At 37.4% G+C, this 19682-nt stretch overlaps 1 protein-coding gene across 3 annotated transcripts; it reads right to left on the reverse strand.

Annotated features, from left to right (window-relative positions):
• Nucleotides 1-5687: 5687 nt before the first annotated feature.
• On the reverse strand, nucleotides 5688-19210 carry CCC1 (cation-chloride co-transporter 1). 3 transcript variants are annotated; one of them, XM_078580550.1, is made up of 13 exons: nucleotides 18895-19210; nucleotides 18219-18365; nucleotides 15639-15720; nucleotides 14489-14580; nucleotides 14126-14240; nucleotides 13391-13491; nucleotides 11700-11761; nucleotides 11095-11331; nucleotides 10829-10943; nucleotides 9909-10103; nucleotides 8817-9217; nucleotides 7827-7988; nucleotides 5688-6956 (listed from the first exon to the last, which is right to left on the reverse strand). In XM_078580550.1, the coding sequence occupies exons 2-13, from the start codon at nucleotides 18344-18346 to the stop codon at nucleotides 5908-5910; spliced, it is 2739 nt and encodes a 912-aa protein (XP_078436676.1). In that variant the 5' UTR covers nucleotides 18347-18365; nucleotides 18895-19210; the 3' UTR covers nucleotides 5688-5907. The 3 variants fall into 3 exon arrangements, with proteins under 3 accessions (XP_078436676.1, XP_078436678.1, XP_078436679.1); XM_078580552.1 differs by lacking the exons at nucleotides 18219-18365; nucleotides 18895-19210 and having other exon boundaries at nucleotides 14126-14235; nucleotides 15639-15654; XM_078580553.1 differs by lacking the exons at nucleotides 14489-14580; nucleotides 15639-15720; nucleotides 18219-18365; nucleotides 18895-19210 and having other exon boundaries at nucleotides 13386-13491; nucleotides 14126-14235.
• Between the last annotated feature and the right edge of the window lie 472 nt (nucleotides 19211-19682).

Here is a 19682-nt window from a genome sequence, read left to right on the forward strand (position 1 = left end):
TAGTTTATGATCCAATGAAATCAAGAGCATGTAGAAAAATTCATAATTTATTTAACCATGGTCTTGGTGATTGTTTTACAAAAGAAATCAATTCATTTAACGTACAAAATAAATCAAGATGAGCAATGTATTTGAATCGTGGTGGTTGTTCAATGTATACTTTTTCCTCTAAGTACCCATGAAAAAATATACAAGAATATTCCAGAAGTTTCTGATAACATAGGACAATACTAAACCGATTGCTGTATGTTTGATTGCAGGATGAAATTTTTTTAGTAAAATCAAAACCCACTTGATGATTGATTCCCTTAGCTACCAATTGAGCTTTGTATCTATATCTACATCACCGTTTGGTTTGTACTTCAATTTGTATACCCAGTTTATAACACCATTTGGTTTCTGACATAGAAATTTGAATTTCTTGGGACTAAACTAAAGTCCAGGTTTGATTTTGTGTCTGAGCATCAAATTCTAATTTCCTGCATCCAGTTTTTGTCTTTGGATGTTGTGATGTAAGTATTGGGTTATGCAGTGTTTGATAAGCTTGTAAACATACATTTTAGTCTTGGATATCTAACAACTGAGAATGATAAATGAGTACCAGTTTGTTGATTGGCTTCATTCTGGAGATAGATATCCCATAGTTTTCTAGTTTTAGTAAGGACTCCAGGTTCAGTTGTTCGATCAAGTGTAATAGAGATATCTACAAGGTGAGGATCTTTAGTGATCGGTGTAAAATTCTTAGATCTCATAGATGTCTAAGAATTTCTGGATGTATGAAGGTGATTTTGTCAGCGATGGAGGAATATCAGTATTTTTATTTACCAGGTAAGGGCTATGAGTTTTCTAATGGTGTGTTATGTGTTTTATCTACCAGAGTTATACACCATTCTATGTTTAGCAAGATATCACTAGAAATAACGGATGTAACTGCAGGATCAGATCCCAGTGTTCAGGGATATTTATGGTTTTTAATTTGATGAAAGGCATTGTAAAAGGCAGCAAATCGGGGCTATATAAATAATATGACAACAAAAATAATGTCCTTAACTAATAATATCTCTATATGCTCAAGTATTGTAAAGGCAGAAAATCGGGGTCCTATAAATGGATGTGCCATAGATCTGTCCTCAACAAATTTCAACAGGTCCGAAATTCCTCATCTAGGCCATTTACTACAAGTGAGACAATTCATATCTTCCCTTGATCTAAATTATGAAGGATATTGAAACATTGTGTGCTAATAAGGAATAATTTTTTAATGATGCCCAAAAGGGTAAGTAATCACAACACCACACAAAGATTAAGTGCTTGGGCATAAAAGTCCTTCCTTTGAAGAGCCATAAATGTTGACAATGCAATGTGTCACAAATTAAATCTAAAATAAATATAAGTCAAGCATGAAATATAGAAGAATAAATGCTATTACTTATAGTGTTGTGTAATAAGTTGCTTCCTCTCTCCCTTCAGAGGTGTTTGTATGCAAAACTTATTATGATTATCATGAAATAGAAACTTCTTCATGCCTAGCATCACATGGAAAGAGGTTGAAAAATAAAATTTATGACTAAGTCGATCTAATAACTACTCCTTGATCTTACTAAAGGATACCACCACCTTAATAATTCCAATTTAATATAGGGCTTTTAGACATAAAGGGTCTAGCATTTAATCCATGAAACCTCATGGATGACCAGTTAGATGAGATGATTGATGAGGTGCGAAGTATACAATGGGATGTAACACAAATGTACTCCTTGATAAATGAGATTCACGATGGGATATCCTGGACATGGGAACATAAATTGTGTGTCAAATACCACTCTTTTGTGCTGTCAGAGCACTAGCATATTTGATGAAGTGGACTGAGTCCTAAATAAATGATAAATAATCACGGATTTTGGTGTGCGCACAAAGATGCTTTTATAGGATCTGTTTATATGTTAACCAATTCAATTAAATGCATTTTCCATTTTTGTATACTAGTTTTATCTCCTATTTTATATACTTTTAGATTTTGTCTCCTGCTATTTTAGCCAAAACTTTTCACTTTTCTTGAAGAATACACTATTTGTATGATTTTTTAATACGTTGAAATTAATTATTAATAATGTTTAGGGAGAAAATAATATATCTGATGAAAAAGCCAAGTATATTTTCTTCTGTAGACCACTTTATGGTCAACACAGTAATGTCAAAGCATCTTCTACATACAACAATCATCCAAAAAGTGGTCAGGATTAATCATGATCAGTTGACCAAGACAATCTTTTTTGGTTTAAATGAAGTGATTATCTTTACCTTTCTGTGTTCAAGAAACATATATTTTTGTGCAATTTTACTTTTGGTATCTTATCTAGAAGATGAAACATAAGCCACGGTTTTTTATTTTAACTAACTTATACAAATATTCCTCTTAAAGAAAATAAAATTGTGAAAATACTCTCATTTTCCCTTTAATGTCTTCCCAAACATAGAAAAACTATGCGTAAACTAAAAATGCTGCTTTTTATTTTCCGAAAAAAAATTGAACCATCACCAAACAGTTTATTTTATAAAAAATTAAATAACTGACTAATTGCACATTAAACCATTCATGTGTAGCTGTGTCATATGCCAGTCAAATAAAGTATAGCAAATCTAAATGCTTTACCACTCAGAAAGGACATGTTATCTAAATGCCAGGTACCATTTCAAGGTTGGGGGAATTAATGGGACTAGTTTCCATGAATTAAAAATCAAGGACTAGTGTTTTTTTAGTTTTGTTCAATGCCTGGACTGTTTTGTTCTACAGTTATGTTTAACTTGGGACTTTTTAACTATTACTTATTTGGTGAGAGTAATTATTTTGAAGTGAACAAAGAAATGAGTCGATTCCAATTAGATGGAGTGAGTACTTTTAATTTTCTGGAGGTATGACGTTTGATTGGATACTCAATGGTTCAAACATGAGTTTAGATATAACAATAGGATTACAAGTCCTGTATGGTTGATCAAATATTTTCATTTGCTAGATTTTATTTCACCAGTAAGATAGTACAGTTACTACTATCCCTTAGGATTGAATTTATCCCTTTGATTTAAAGAAAACCATCTTAAATGAATTTATCAATGCATTATCTTCCTCTGAAAAGTTGTCCCACATTTTAGATGGCACAAATATTCTTTTCTAAATGGAGTTGAAATATACTATGGTTTGGGATAAGAGATATCTTAGTAATTAAGGACCTCAAAATTAGTAACTAATGTCTAGGTGGACGTTGGATTATCGTATCTTATGTATTGAAAGAAGAAAAATATGAAGAAAATTTTGAACCTGAAATTCATTAAGGGATATTTATATTGCAAATGACTCTAGAATGAAAACAAGTAATGTAAACTTTCACAAATGCTTTTAAAACCAGATAAACAGTGCATTTTAAAGTCCAAAATAGGTATCCCCCTATTTTAAAGTGTAATTTATGTGGAAAAAAAATTCACTTGCTCACAAGTATTCTGTTGCCAAACAAGTTGTCATTAATATGAAAATTTCAAAACAAATTTCAAACAAAAACTCAGTGAAAAGCCTAATGCAATGCACCAACAAAATGATAAATTTCAAATCTTCTCTCTTCAAACAAGAATTTGTTAAGAAAACAATTCAAGAAAACTAAAAAACTAGTACTAAAATTTTAATTCAAGAAACCCAGTCCCATTAATAGTCACCACCCTATAGATGACCCATTTTTGCAACCCAACATTAGTTGAATTTGGGTCGTAAATAATGTGTTGGAAATATATGTAGCTTGAAAGCCAATGACACGTTCCACATCTACTCAAATACTCTTTATAATGCATGTGTGATAGTTATAGTTGAAGCTCATGCATGCATGTAATGACTAAGTCAATCATGATGATAATCATTATATGACATCACTCGTCTTTAAATATGCATTCAAAATAACCCTTTGTGAAGGATACTCAAGGACTTCGAAATATCCATAAAAATAGTTTTCTTTAGTCCCACGTATGTGATGTGTTTGGTTGATCTCGTAGCCATTGGTGTAGAGATATTAAGGGCATATAGTGAGGGCTCCTTATGGGAAGAATTGACAGAATTGATTTCTATGAGTTTGTGAAAGGTATTATACCTAGTGGCATTGATTCATCTGATGGTTTTGTGAATGGTTCTTAAACCCAAGACACCAAAAATTCATGGTGGATGGACTGTTGTATTTTTTACTATGACAATAAGTCTCTAATCAGGGGATTCCCAACTGTCATGGCTCACACACAGAAACAAGCCCACAAAGTGATTGCATGGCCAAGATGGGATCGTCCTTAGATCACTGTCTAAGGTAATGGAAATATTGAAGATGCATTCTCCAATGATTTCTCCATGTATAAATATTAACATGAACAGCCAACAAGGGGTATGATGGTTCATCATACCATAAGTAATTCTAGAGTCTCATATAGATAAAGGATTATAAATGCATACCAACCAAAAGTGGTAAAGGTTCCACTATTGAGTTGTCATACTTATTTATATTTTCCGTGCAAAGGTGATGGTTTTAGTTTTTTATTACTTTGATTTTCAAAATAAGCTTCAACTGATATTTCAAATTTATGTTTTTGAATTTTTAATACATCTTGGACTGATAATTTATGCTGACCAAGACTAGAGATATCCAACATAATGCACATAATTTCTGTTTACAGATCCAAGAACTGGCATGGAAGTAGAACCACAAATATATAGAGAGGCACAAAAAATAAATAATCACCTTACAATCTCTTGCATTAAAATTATTTGAACAGTTCTAACACAACCGGCTTCCTAACAAGTATTCTTCTCTCACCAAAGAACTAATTATAAAAAAAAAACAAACTGGAAGAAAAAACAATCCATTAGTAGTAAAAAAAAAACTAGCCAGTAATTTTAAATTCAAGAAAGCAGGTCCCATTAACAGCCACCACCCAAAAAGATGAACCCCTTATAATTTGAACAAACAATTTATTGCATTAAAATTATTTGAACAATTCTAACCCAACCAGCTTCCAAACAAGTATTCTCTCAACAAAGAAAAAAGCAATCCATCAGTAGTAAAAAAAAACTATTCAGTGATTTTAATTCAAGAAAGCAAGTCCCATTAGCAGCCACCACCGAAAAAGATGAACCCATTATAATTTGAACAAACAACTTATCACATCAAAATTATTTGAACAATTCAAATGCAACCGGCTTCCTAACAAGTACTCTCTCAGCAAAGAAAAAACACAAATGCAAAGAAAAAACAATCCACCAGTAGTTAAAAAAAAACTAGCCTTTAATGCAAGAAAGCAAGTCCCATTAACAGCCACCACCCAGAAAGATGAACCCATTATAATTTGAACAAACAATTTCTCGCATGAAAATTATTTGAACAATTCTAATGCAACCAGCTTCCTAACAAGTATTTTCTCAACAAAGAAAAAACACAAATGCAAAGAAAAAACAATCCATCAGTATTAAAAAAAAAACTATTCAGTGATTTTAATTCAAGAAAGCAAGTCCCATTAACAGCCACCACCCAAAAAGAAGAACCCATTATGATTTGAACAAACAATTTGTCGCATTAAAATTATTTGATCAATTCTAATGCAACCGGCTTCCTAACAAGAATTCTTCTCTCACCAAAGAACTAATTATTAAAAAAACACACAAATCCAAAGAAAAAAATCCATCAGTAGTAAAAAAAAAACTAGCCAGTGATTTTAATTCAAGAAAACTGGTCCCATTAACAGCCACCACCCAAAAAGATGAACCCATTAGATAGCCCCCCAACAGCAACCGAATTAGAACAAGAAGAAGAATGCACATACCTCATTACAAAACAATTTCCGTCCCAAGAGCCCAAAAGAATGGGTGCAGCCCGAGCCCAGCAGCTAGGTGAAGAGCGTGACCACGTCCCGGCGGTACCCGCGCACCATGAGCAGCCGCGGCACGTTCTCCACCAGCAGATCCATATACTCCATGTAAAAGTACGGCGGGTGGTGCACCGGCGGCGGCGGCAAGCTCACCAGCACCACCGCCGCCATCCTTGAGTACCTCAGCACGATAGAATTCAGCTTCAACGTCGTATAAAGAAACTTCTCCACCTGCTGCTCACTGACCCCCACGGCTTTCATCTCTGCCAAATGCTCAGCTATACGCTGTTGCGCTGCAGCAAAGGCCTCCATTGACTCTGCCGGCGCCTGCTGCGGCTGCCCACGCTCCTCCTCCCAGGACTTGAACGACAGGACGATGACGTCAGCTTGCATGCGGAGATCATATAAGAACTTCTTCACATCTTTCTGGAGGTCATCTGCCTCGGCATCATCCTCGGCAATGCAGAAAACTTGAATCTTGCAGCCTTCGAAGGCGTCCTTGGCGAGGAGGAGCTGCGAGAGGAGGAGCATGAGGCCTCCGTCACGGACGATCCAGTAGAGGTCGATGGTGCCGTATTGCTTCTGGTACTCGCCCGGCCACTCGTCCAAGCCTTTGATGATGACAACAGCCTTGTTGGCGATGATGCAGTCGTTGATCATGGAGACGAAGGCGGGGGGGATGTCGGGAAGGTTCTCGCGGCGCCAGATCTCGGGGTAGCGCATGACGACGATGTTGGGCTTGAGGTTGCCGAGACCCATGGTTTGGACGATGCCGCGGAAGCCGGCGGCGACGGAGGGGGCGACGACAATCTCTGCCACGCCTTCGCAGCGCTTGTACTCGATGTAGTCGCTGAGGTGGGCGCAGGCGGACTTTGCCTCGTCGGCTTGGGCGATGTAGTCGCCGTCGATGATGGAGACGAAGATGGACATCCCGCGGCCCTTCTTCTTCACGCAGTTGGCGAAGTCGGCGAGTTTCGGGTGGCAGGGGACGTTCTCCGGGAGTTTTCCCCACGGCCGGCAGAAGATCAGCGGGATTGGGTACCAGTTCTTCGGGTGCACCTGGTCCGCTGCTCGGTTTCGAGGAACCCATCAACCATCATGAGAGTTTTTGTTTTCAAAAAAAAAAAAATAGAGTTTTGAGAGTTTTTATTTGCAGTGAAGACGTGTTCTTTTTTTTTTTGTTCTTGGCCGGAAGGAAGAAGGTAAAGGTGGGTTTTTCTTTGAGGTATGGGAGTTTTGGATCATCTACTCGCTGAAGTGCATGTTCGGTAGATTAACCATGATTGCGGGATTAAGCAACTGTTTCAAAACTTGAACCAAAACCTTTGACAAAGATATTTAAAACTTGAGATTTTCTTTTTTCGAGTATGTGCTTCCAGCAGATTTAAAAGAAGATGTTTTCCTTGAGGTGAGAAAGACTTTTTTTAGTATTTGTAGCTAAAAAAAGTGAGTTGAATTCGTAGGTATTTTTCTGGGAGCAGTAATGAAAAGGCTGATTTTTTGTAGAGGAAATGAAGAGTATTCTATGAAACTAGGATCGTAATATGAATTCACAAAACAAAAGAAATATGACTTTCAATGATGCAAGGAAGGTTGTGTTATCATTCTACGCGAAATTAGTGATAGTGCTCCAAATCGCTAAAGAAAATCGTTCGATTTTTTTCCATGGAAGACTTAAGAAAAGGCTGATATCTTTGCTCAGGAAACGAAGATTGGTTACATAAAACTAATTTATTCATGCGAATCCTGAAAAGATTGGTTCCTTTCTTAAACGATGTTTTCTATGAGACAAGGAATAATTTATTCTTACTCTAAACTAAATTAGTGATACTAATCAAATTTATAAATTCCTTGATTTCTTCCCAAAAAAATAAAGAAAATGCTGATATCTTCGTTTAAGAACGGAAAATTATTAGCTGAGATTAAATTAACAATACCTCCCAATGATCGAAGGCTGCGGAGGGCCAATTGGAAGTAGGCACTCTTGAATCCGTCGCCCCAGTCGCCAGCTTTCCCCTTGATGCTGACGTAGTAATAGATCAGGCTAGCCAAGGCCAGCGACACCACGGTAAACAGCCACGAAATCAAGAACATGATAACTGGAATAGGAACACGAAAAAAAATTAGATTCTTTGGTGTCTGCTTCAGACAAAGACCATCATCTGGCATGATAATTGTGCTGAAAAAAAGAGATGTAGGTAGCCAATGGAAAAAGGGGGAAAGTCAGTTTCTTTGTCAAGAACATCACCCAGAACGATCTTCTGGCTGATATTTTGGAAAAAGAGAGTTTCCATTATTTTTGGTGCTCATGGATGCAAGAGAAGGAAAACGGAAAAAATAGGTTCTTTGTCTATAGCATCATCCGGCACGATCCTTTTGGTGTTACTCTGAAAAAAAGGGATTTGAATAATGTGTTCTTTTTCATGATGCTTTCAAAAAATTGAAATTCGAAAAACGGATTTATTTCGGTGCTCTTTGATGCAAAATAAAAAAAAATTATTTTCTTCGTCAAGAACGTAACCATTCATTATTCTTTGGCTGAAATATTTGGAAATAAGGGATTCAGATCATTCAAAAGAAGAGTTTTTTCACCTCAGATATCAGCGAATGGAATGCTGGTTATGTTCCTGACACAAAAAACAAACAGATTTTTTTTTCTTTTGCGTTGGGAGCAATAAGATTTGTTCTCGACAAAGAAAACACTTTTTTCCCCTTCTGTAACGATGAGAACCATAAGAACCCATTTTTCAACTTCTTATTTTTCAAAATATCAACGAAAGGATCATGCTGGATGATGTTCTCGACAAAGAAAAAAAAACCAAGAAACCAACTCTTTGTTCATTGCAGCTTGGATGAGGGGAAAAAAGAGATAAAAGGAAAAAGAAAGAATTACACTGATAACACGGAAAGATTTTTTGGGTGCTCACCTATACAGATAGAGGCACCAAAGAGGGACAAGCTCCAGTGGTGAAACTTCCAACGGGGACGCCAGCTAGGCGCGTCAAGGAGGTCGAGGAGGAAACAGGAGAGGTTCACCCCAGCGTAACAGAGCAGGAAGAACATGGTGATGGTGGGGGTGATCAGATCCAGATTCCCGATGATGACGCAGCCAATGCAGAGAAAGGCAGTGAAGAGTGTAGCCAGATGTGGTTCGTTGGTTTCAGTGACTTTGAAATACTTCAACACAGGGAGAATATCATCATTTGCAATCGCCGCCAGTAGCCGGGGGGCCCCAGTAAGACTCTGGAGAGCAGCTCCCAGCGTAGACAGAATTATGCCCACGTAGATTACCACAGGAAATGGCCATGCCACCTCTGCTGTCAGCAGCCTTTACCCAAAAAGGAATTATCAACAATTTGCTTGTGTACGTGGGAATCCAGTATTTTCAGAGTCCTTGTGTTGTGAATTGCAAAAGAAATATTTCAACAAACATGTGAATTTGAAAGAATTGGCCATTTTTCATAATATCAAGGGTTATTCATGACTTGGTATTTCCTATTTCCGAAGTTTTTCAACAAAGATGTGACCGGAGAAGCTATCTAGTATTGAATCAGTTATAGAAGCTATTGGGGCGGTTTGGTACAATTCTGAAGTCACTATGTATGATTGTCTTATTTTTGTTGCCTTTGATGTTGAATCAGGTTTTCTTTATCTGTGGGCTATGAGTCAGTGTATTAGGTGTATCTGTTTTTAAAGAAGCCTCAAAATTTCTGCCTATCCTAATTGTCAGTTTAGTTTATGCATGGGGAAAATAATCATCGAAATGGTCTCAGCTCATGAATATAACAATAACAAGAGTCTAGTGGGACAGTTATTATTTGACCAAATAATGCCCAATTCGGCAATTTCAACAATACTGAATGATATTTCCAATTGGTCGAGATGGTGACTTTAATATGGCACCAGCTGTGAGATTGAATCTTAATATACCTAAATCAACAGGGAAACAGATCTTACTTTGATTTCATTTTTTGATTTGATTTTCAAGGGGTAGAGGAAGAAGGGGAAGGAACGAGTACCTGCTAGTAAGAAGCTCTTCTCTGGTTGCAAGAGCGCCGAAGAGTAGAACAGAGATGATGTACATGAAGGTCGTGGTAAGTGTAGCTGCAAGAGTGCCGATGGGGATGGACTTCTGAGTGTCTTTTAATGATGCAGACCGGTTTGAGCCTGCCATTATTCCAGTGACAGCTGGGAAAAACAAGCCCACTAACGCACTGGGAGAGAGAAACGAAGAATATAATTATTTTAGGCACATATTACAATTTGGCAATATTTTTCTGCTATGCTGTTTCATCCTCGAAAGTAGGATTGGCTATGATAATGAATTTGTCATTGTCCTCATCATTGCAATCCAGTGCGAGACAAATGATGAGATGATGACAAGACCAAGACTATGACAAGACCACAATGACAAGAGGATGATAAAACCAGGACGAATTCATCATCTGAGTTTGAACAAATGACAACTGAATATCGTTATTATTCAACTTTTTTCATCGTTGCCATCTTGGCAGATAATAAAGAATTCGTCATCATCATTTCCATCCCCACTTTTTTTTTGTCATCATCTGCTATGAGACGAATGACGAGACAATGTCACAACAATGAGGCGATGAGGAGGTGATGATGAGACGACTATGAATTCATCATCGGAATGTACAGATAAATGATGCTGATGGGAACGGTTTATTATCATTATTGTCATCATTCAATTGTGATTGTCATTGTGGAAATTGAACCCTAATCCTTAATAATTTAATGCTAATCGGAGTTTCAATTACATGATCAGAGCATGTATGAACGACCACAGAAGCTGGAAAGAAAGAAAGCAACCGGCCCACAGGTCAATAATAAGCAGGCCCAAATGTGCAGTAATAGAAATTCATAACAATACTTATGCCTTACTCAAAACTTTATTTAAAAAGGGATTGAAGCTTACTTAAAGTTCCAATCAATAGATCCTTTTGGATCAGGGATGCCAGCACTATTTGTCCGCTGGTAAGCAGAACTCCAATTATCACTGAACGTATGCAAACTCAAACCGGTTATTCCACCTGCATTTTTAAAATGCATTATTAAGAAGCAAGCTCAGACCGAAAATAGACTGTAAATATTAATCTCATCTCACAAGGGATCTATAGAACTAGAGATCATTTAATTGCAAGAAATTCATTTAATGAGAAAGCTAGGGTTTGAAAAGTTTACTTGGTGCATGTTTCCTTGGAGCAACGGCAATCCCGATGAAAATGCAGAACAGAGAACATAAAACAGGGATTAAGAAAGCAGGAGCAACCTTGTTGATCATTTTCACCCCACCAAATACAATAAAACACAGAAGTATTGTAACAACAATCCCATATACTTGCAGGTCATGTATGTTTGTGGAATAGACTGTCGTTGTCGTCCCATTCAACGATGTGCCATTGGTAATCGTAGCACTAGCTGTAAAAAGAAAAGCAAAGCATGATCAGAAAAATGAAGAATTAAAGATTTGGCCATAAAAACAAGTTCCATAATGGAAAAACAGCACTAAGCCATCCGAATTTAAACAGTATAATTCAAAGAACTGTAGGAAGGAAAGTGTCAATCTAGATGGGGTTCTGTACTTAATGCCAAGTAGAAGCCATGGTTTACTGTACACATTTAAATATAAAACTAATCACTCCATACACTGCAGAAAATGGCAAACAGTGAGCCTATTAAGACCAAAAACAATAAATAAACCTCTGAGTTTGAAGACTCATAAAATTGCACAGATTAAAGATTGGAAACATGTAGGAACAAAGAACAGAAGATTTTCTATGACTCACCTTTAAAAATACCAGCTTTAGGAACAGCATCCAAGAATGTTTCCACAGCACCAAGAACATACCTGACAAAAAATTTCAAGAATCACTAAGAAATGGAATTTCTAGAAACTGGGGAAGTGATGAGTAGATGAACGAGGGTTAGTGAACGAGAACTAGGATTACTAAGATTCATTGATTGGATAGAGTATAAGTTAGGCTAACTATCCAAGAATAATTACATAAAAGTCTAAAATAAAAACTAAAAAAAACTCCCCCCAATGTATAACTGAACACTTAAATAGCCCTTTTTAATTTCTCCATATTTTAATTAAACAGAATATCAACTAAGAAATCTTATTTGATACTACATGTTAACTGAAGTTTTAACTGAAGTCTTTTTTTTTTTTTTTAAGAAAATAGGGCAGACCACCCGAAGTTTCAACTGAAGTCTTAATTGATATTTATGCTGGTTTCCAGCCTTGATGTTTGAGCACTTTATTCTGGCTCGTGGGCCATTGTCCTGTCTTCTATTCTTAATACTTCTATCAGCCCTTGCAAGGTCCGTATCAGAACTCTAAGAGAGGATCCTTGGAACTCTTGTTCTGTTTATAGAGTTGTTTCAGTAAATACCATCAGGGAAGGTGTAGTCACCAGTCAGTCGACCACCTATCTGAGGAAACATAAGCTGATTGTGGACCTTGTAAACTAAAAGGCTCCTCCCTTAAATGACAGCAAATAACTTCTCTCGATAAAGAAGAGTCGCTTGATAAAATTTAAAGAAGATTCCTGAATAAGAGGCAGGCAATAGTGAAATCGAAACGAGATACTTGTGAGTTAGGTGAAAAAAGTATACATCCAGAACTTGATGCAACAGATGACTTTACCTAGTACTCGTGAAATATATTCCCATATGCTGCCATTTGATGGATATATTTCTCAAATGACAACATATTTGACATAGATTTGATCAAATGAGCCATATCTTTTGTTATTCGCATCAATGACTAAGATTTGATAACTTTCTATTCAGTAAGACCTGACACCAAACATGTCATGAAACAATTCTTCCCTCATTGTATGGGCGACTAGTTTGTAAACTCAGGGCATGTGAATACATCTTATCATACTTACCTTGTGTTATTTATTTCTCATGAGATTGCTTATTTCCTTCAGCTAATGGGATCTGCTAAATCTCAAAACCGTTCTAACATTTCCTCAAGAGAATTAAACTTAACTAATGCCGTTCATGTTAGATCACCAAGGTATGCAAGAATAGAAAGAATAGCATCAAATATGCAAGAATAGCACTTCGAGATACAACTCAACCAAAAAACCAATATTCAGTTAGCTGAAAAAGATCGGCCAACTTATCAAACTCGGATAGACTACAGTCACACTCAACAGTAATGTCTACCAAAGACACAGAGGAATTGTATGCATTTGAAGAACCTCAGAAGGGCGGAGGTAGAATAGGAAGCAATTCAAGAAAGGGAGAGGGAAGAGGGAGGAAATGAATAAGAAAAGTGGAAGGAGTGACTGTGCCACCCTCAATCAATAACAATAAAATCAAAAAACTCAATTAATCAACTCAAATACTCTAGAGTTCTCCACCCCACCCTTAATTAAAAGTAGAAAAATTTTATAAAAAATTCTACTTTCAGGCAGTTTTTTATTAAAAGAACTAAAAAAGAAAAAACCAAGAGCGACCTTACATGGCACCAGCGACGGCATTTCCCAAGAAGAAACATAACCCGATACTAACACCAACTTCCGGGCCAAGAGCTCTTCCAATGAGGTAATATGGTCCACCACCCTACTCAAACAAGTCACATCATCAAGATCCGATATTCAGGAAAACAAACTGAAAGATGGCACCCATTGAATGATGGTCAAATAGGAGTAAGAAATGAAATCAATCTGCCGAATCACAGTTTACATGTGGACACTGAACAGTCTGCTGAAAACACAAAAAACTGGAAATGCATATTTTAAAAACTTGCCAAATTTATTGAAGTACGAGGAACTTGAGAAGGGTGCAATTTTGACTTCTTCCTATTGCAAAGACTGATGAATTTTAACCATATTGTGTTTCCCAAGGAAGATATTTCAACAAGTTAAAGAAGTAACGACCATTCTTCTGTATTCGTCAATTAGATACAAAATTCTATATCTTACTCGATTCTGGCTGGGAAAGAGGGCACATAATATAAACTAGCAAGAACTTTATCTTTTCAGCCACATTTAAATTGGGAGAAGGTGATGAGATCAGAATTATTAAAGTAATATATTCTCAATCTTATCATCCACGGTCAAATACAACCGCAGTGATCATTGAGGGAGAGAAGAACAAGAAAGTTAAGTACTTTTGCACGATAAACTTCAGACATTCGGTATCTTTAATTAGCCGTGATAGCATAAAATGATAAGATAACAGGCATCGGTTATACCTTCATTGCGCCATTTGTGGCAATCGCACTCAACGATATTGCAGTCAAGAAAGTACATAATCCACAAAAGGTGACCAACACAAGGGACTGACCAATACCCGCCATGCCAACTATCCTGAAAGAAAATAAAACCCCTGAGTGCAGTAGATACAGAATTTGAAAAGTTAGAAATTTTACATATATAAGTATTAAGTGATAGCCATGAAAACCGTTATCTTATGACGCTATACATGTTTAATTCCTTGAAATAGAAGAAATCCAAGTGTTCATACAGGCCACAACTTCAAAATGAAAAAATCGAGGATATCCCTTTTCAAAAACGGACTTGAATAGAGTAAGAGAAAAGAAAAGGATTAAATTTACCAAGAGAAACGAATGTAGTAGATAATCCCTAAAATGTTTTGTAAGCATGGAACAAACACACCCATCAGAGTCCCCAATTTCGGAGCGATTGGCTGCAAGAGAGGAAATAGATTTCATAATCCACATAGTACAATTCTTTTGTAATTGAATCTTAAGTTTGACAAGCATTTTTCAAAGACATAAAAAATTGAACTTTGGAAACACAAAAAGAAAAAATGTAGATATAATAAAGGCTTAGAAGAGTGAAAGAAGGTCACATTAATATGTAAAATGGGTGAGAAGATAAAAGCCAAGAGACATCATTAAAAAGAAAGTGAAGGAATTCAAATGTTCGAGATGACATATTTCAAAACAAAGATGCATATGGAACAAACTAAAACTCCAAGAAATCACCATAATACCATATTTTGTTTAATACCATAATACCCACTTTAGAAGGAAAAAACACTCGAGTAGATTAGATATCTTGAAAACCGAACTGTTTTATAGGGGCAACATATTAAAATTATTCTTTAACTCGATAATGTCTCAAGAATATTGTCTTTAGGAATATGCTTTCTTCCAAATTTGTAGATCGTTTACCATTTCAGCTATGATAATGCCCTGGAGTATTTCGTTCAGATACAGGTACACAGCTAAATAAAATAGTGCGGCAAAGAACACTGCCCAACCAAACATACCGATGGACTTAAACAACAAAAAACCTAGATCAAACACCCAGTAATGGAGAAACGAACGATAATGAAGTCAAGAACAAAAACATAATCAAATGTCACCTGGAGAACCAGCTTTAACCCAAAAACCCCAAATAGAAGTAAAACAGATTATTAGATTTATACTTTGTACTTTCAAAAAATAAGGTGGCAATCACGTCATCTGTAGTATATATAACACACAAGATTCACTATATTCGATTTTAGACTGATTGCAAAAGCTATTCTTTAAGGAATTCATTAAGATAAATTAGTAAGCTGGACGCCTGAATTTTTCATGTTTTTCTTTGCGTCCAGTTTTCTTTTTTATGTTTAAGAAATAGAGAGACGATGGAAAGCCAATGTAACAAAAATATCTCTTGGCAGCAGGGTAGATAAGCAATCCAAGTGACAAATTTTAAGAAAATGAATAAAAAGGACGAATGATCAACGGATACCTTTGGTCTTCCAAGAGTAATCGAAATATTTTCTCCTCCATCCCTTGGACTTGAAGGTTCTGCTATTTGTTCTCCCGTCATTCTAAAGTCATAACACAAAAATTAAACGGTAAAAACTAAAGAGCAAGTTTCGTTTATGATCAAATTGAGAACAGGAAATAATAGAATATGATAAATAAGTAATACGTGCAATATGTGTATTAGTGCCGGATAGAACAAAGATTTGACATGTTCCTATCAATTATTGATAATTGAAGAGGGAAGAGCAGTTGGTAGACTAAGAGCTAGAGTCCAGGAGAGAGAAAATGCAAAAGAAATGATTAAAAGCTACTCCCCCCCAAATCAAGCGGCCAACGTACCTCTTTGGGCAAATGCATGTAATGTAATGTTCCAAAGAGAACACAAGCAATAACATGAAATTGCGAGGTTGATCCTATGATGTATGATGTGGAAGAACTCATAGTCTCCAGATATTAAAACTGTGTATCACCCTGCAGTAGTGGATTGCTCCTCATTTCCCTCAATATGTAGTGTCTCTGTAGCCCAAGTCTATAAGGCCCATGGAAATCTCTCTTCTCAATGCCCTTAAATACCCACAATATTAGGCTCTTAAGGACTCTCGTTCCAATAAAGTAAAAAAGGTTCTTTTGCATGCTCTAAAACTCTCTCCACAGGTCAAGAGGAGGGAGTATCGGGGCTTCGGGAAAAGGACAATATACATGCAGCTTTAATTTTCACTGTTCTGTGGAGTCATCTAGGACACCATTTGTTCAGGAGAGGAGTGACCCCTTAGCTTTGGAAATAGTCAAATAACGGTGTAGAGCAGTTTGCATTCTCTAGAGCAGTTTGATTATCTTGAAGAACGATGTAGTCTTACCCCAAGTTTGGCATTTTTTTTTGGAAAGAAGTGGGGAAAGGTCACCCGAGATCAGTGGTCCTCCCGAGACGATTAATAAAGAGAAAGTTATAAATACAGCCAAGGCCCACAGGGTACCCACACCTTCTGTTCACCACCCTTTAAACCAAGCTGAGGCAAAGCTCTCCAAGTTTGGCAATTTTAAACACGCTCAACTTATCAAGATATTATTTATTAGCAGCTTCTAAATATTTTCTCGTATCACAATCCATATTTTTCTTATTCATATCGGGGATTATCAGATCAAGGTCCTGACAAATAAAACATCCTCATTTTGCTGTAAATTAGAGATATTCTGAGAATTTTCTGCCAGGGGCTACACCAGTTAAATGGTTTATACGGCTGTGTCATCCCATTTCAGCTGATCATACATGTTCATTTAGCAAGTGAGACAACTTGGAATGTCCCATTTTATTATGGCTTTCCCCCTAGCAGCACGCCGCACAGGATTGACAGATAAACAAAATATCAATTCTAGTTAGATAACAAAGTATCTCTGTTTCCAAACATATTTTGTCCATCTACAAGGGAGAACCGGTTGTCTAAACTCATCTGCGACATTTGTTCATAGCAGTTGTATGAAATTTTTTGGTCATCTATGCCAGGATTATATCATCGCAGAACTTCTTCATTACCCATTAGGAACGGTAAAATATTGGTTCTTACAAGTGAAATTCCTCTTTTGGCATGATTAAGCGGATGTTTTTGATAGATAACCATAGAACAGAGAAGAATAAGAGCGATAAATAAATTGAGCCCAATCACCAGGCTAAGCAAGCAATTCAGAGATTTCCCTGCCGTTCATCTTGAGACCGCACTTTCTGGTATTTCCCAGATGAAGATTTCCCAGGTCTAGACACCAAAGTGATACTGTTATTCCGTTAATTCATTGCCTTCAAAGTAATAATCTCATTTCAAGAGACTATTCAGTTTTGAGTAACATAATATGTCCAATGTATCCGCTTCCAACACAAACAGGAAATATTAACTTTCTTCATCGGGCCCTATTCCCAAAATGAAATACTGGTCACTAAACTCATTTATGACGAATCAACATATAGTGTTGGAGGTAATGGGGTAGTCCTTTTCGGATCTTTATGTATTGGATTTAGGGGTCTCATCTCCCCACAAATAAAGAGCTAGGACAGATTAAACTCATTTATGATGGATAAACATATAGGTTTAACAGCACCGTTGCCCAGAGCCCGAGACACCAAAGCCCCCCCTCCCAGATAACACATCAAGCCGAATATTTCCCTTGAAAAATTAAAACCATCCCTCCAAAATTTCATTTTTTCTCGATCCAAGAAAACAAAGTCATCATCTTCAGAATGGTGTAGAACTAAACCAATCAAGAAAGCTTGTTCCGTCACAGAATAGTATCAATATAAAGAGATAATTGCGTATTCTTGTTCCCTAGCTAGCAGCCAGCCAACAATGTTTCAATATGGATTGGCTTCGCACAGAACTATTGTGGGGACAACTTAGTAATGAGGAGAGCATAATCCTTAATTGAACAGAAATAACAGTTGGCACTTTTTTTGACGTTTTCAAAAAAAAATGTTATTAATAGAAAGTACAAGAACAAACTGAGAAGCAAAAAGACATCAAAGTGAGGCGAAAAAGAAAAGTGACGGTTCCATTGATATGATTCTGTCCCGTACCTTCTGAGGCCCAAAATATTGACCAAAGAGTCGAAGCCAAAGAGCTCCAGCTTAGACTCATGGTGTTCAGGATATCCTACTGCCTCAGAATCAGTATTCGAAGGTTCTGCTTCCTCTTTTCCCTCCATTGTATTAACCCAACTTCAGCTGAACAAAAACAAAAATAATTATTTTAAAACTAGCAACACGATGATCATTACAGAAATTTTAAAATAACGGGAAATAACGATGACACCAATTCCCGGATAAGGCATACACAAATTTAAAGTCAATTTTAGAAGCTTCATCTGAGAAAAAAGAAGAGGGTTGAACGTACAATCAAACACAGAGATTAACCATATTCTTAGGTTAACTCCTTAATTAATATGAAAAATGCGCTCGAAAAGAGCATTATTCTTGTGACGCTGGCCGAACGTTAGGTTTACAAAAAGCTTATTTTGAAAGCAAGCATCTCCTTTCAAATCCATTACATTCCCACGCATTAAAATTATAAAAATCTACTAATTCTAACTCGAATAACGACTAGAAATTCAGCCCGAACACAAACCAAACCGAGCGTCATCAAAAAAAAAATTCATCATCCCAATCCTGGGCAATCTCACCCCACAACAATTAAAACAATCTCGCCTGCTCACACGAATAACGAAATCAAAGCAAATGCCAATCAAAACAATACCTAAACCAGAAAATTCAGCCCTCAAACACAGCCTCCGGCTGAAAAAACCCGATCTCCGCAACTACCGCGACAAGCAAGAGCGGAGAGCGAGAGAGAGGTCAAAAACCAAGAGTTTTCCTCAAATCTCTGAGATCGCGGCGGTGCTTTCTCCCTCTCGCTTCGCTATCTCTACATGCTCGAGAACAACAGGAAGGCGTCGATCTCGGCTGCCAATCTCGAGCTGAGGGCGGCAGCTCGCGCTAGATCTCGGGCGGCGACGGCGTCGGGAAGAAGGCGGTCTCCGCTGGCCGGTGGTATTCGCGAAATAAGAGGGTCCCTCGGTCGAACCGTCGTCAAATTCACAGCTTTGACCCGGCCGTACGCGTTGACCCCACCCCCATCCCAACTGGTTACCGTCTCCCGAAGGAACGATGACGAGTCGTTAACCTCCCACTAAAGTTCCGGGACGTGGACGGGACGGGGCAAAGTTCGTCCCGTCTCATGTCCCAATTTTTAGAGTTTCGCCTAAACCGTCCCGTCCAGGGTTCGTCCCGTTCCCATTTTTTTTCGTCCACCTCCCGTCCCGTCCAAGAAATTCTAGTCTCGTCCAACGCCCCAGGACAAAACAGGGCGTTTGTCAGCATTAGACCACTCAAAAATTGACACGTGGCGCAGCATGTGCGTCAGCCAGGTGGACCTGTCACGCGCATACTATACTCCCACAGGACGAAATTACTGTTCCCCGTCCAAGACCCCAGCAGGACGGTTATTTCGTCCATGGACGAAAAAAATTTCTCGTCGTGGGACGA

Source organism: Wolffia australiana, chromosome 9 (genome assembly GCF_029677425.1).
Source record: "Wolffia australiana isolate 7733 chromosome 9, ASM2967742v1".
In the NCBI taxonomy this organism is placed as follows: domain Eukaryota; kingdom Viridiplantae; phylum Streptophyta; class Magnoliopsida; order Alismatales; family Araceae; genus Wolffia; species Wolffia australiana.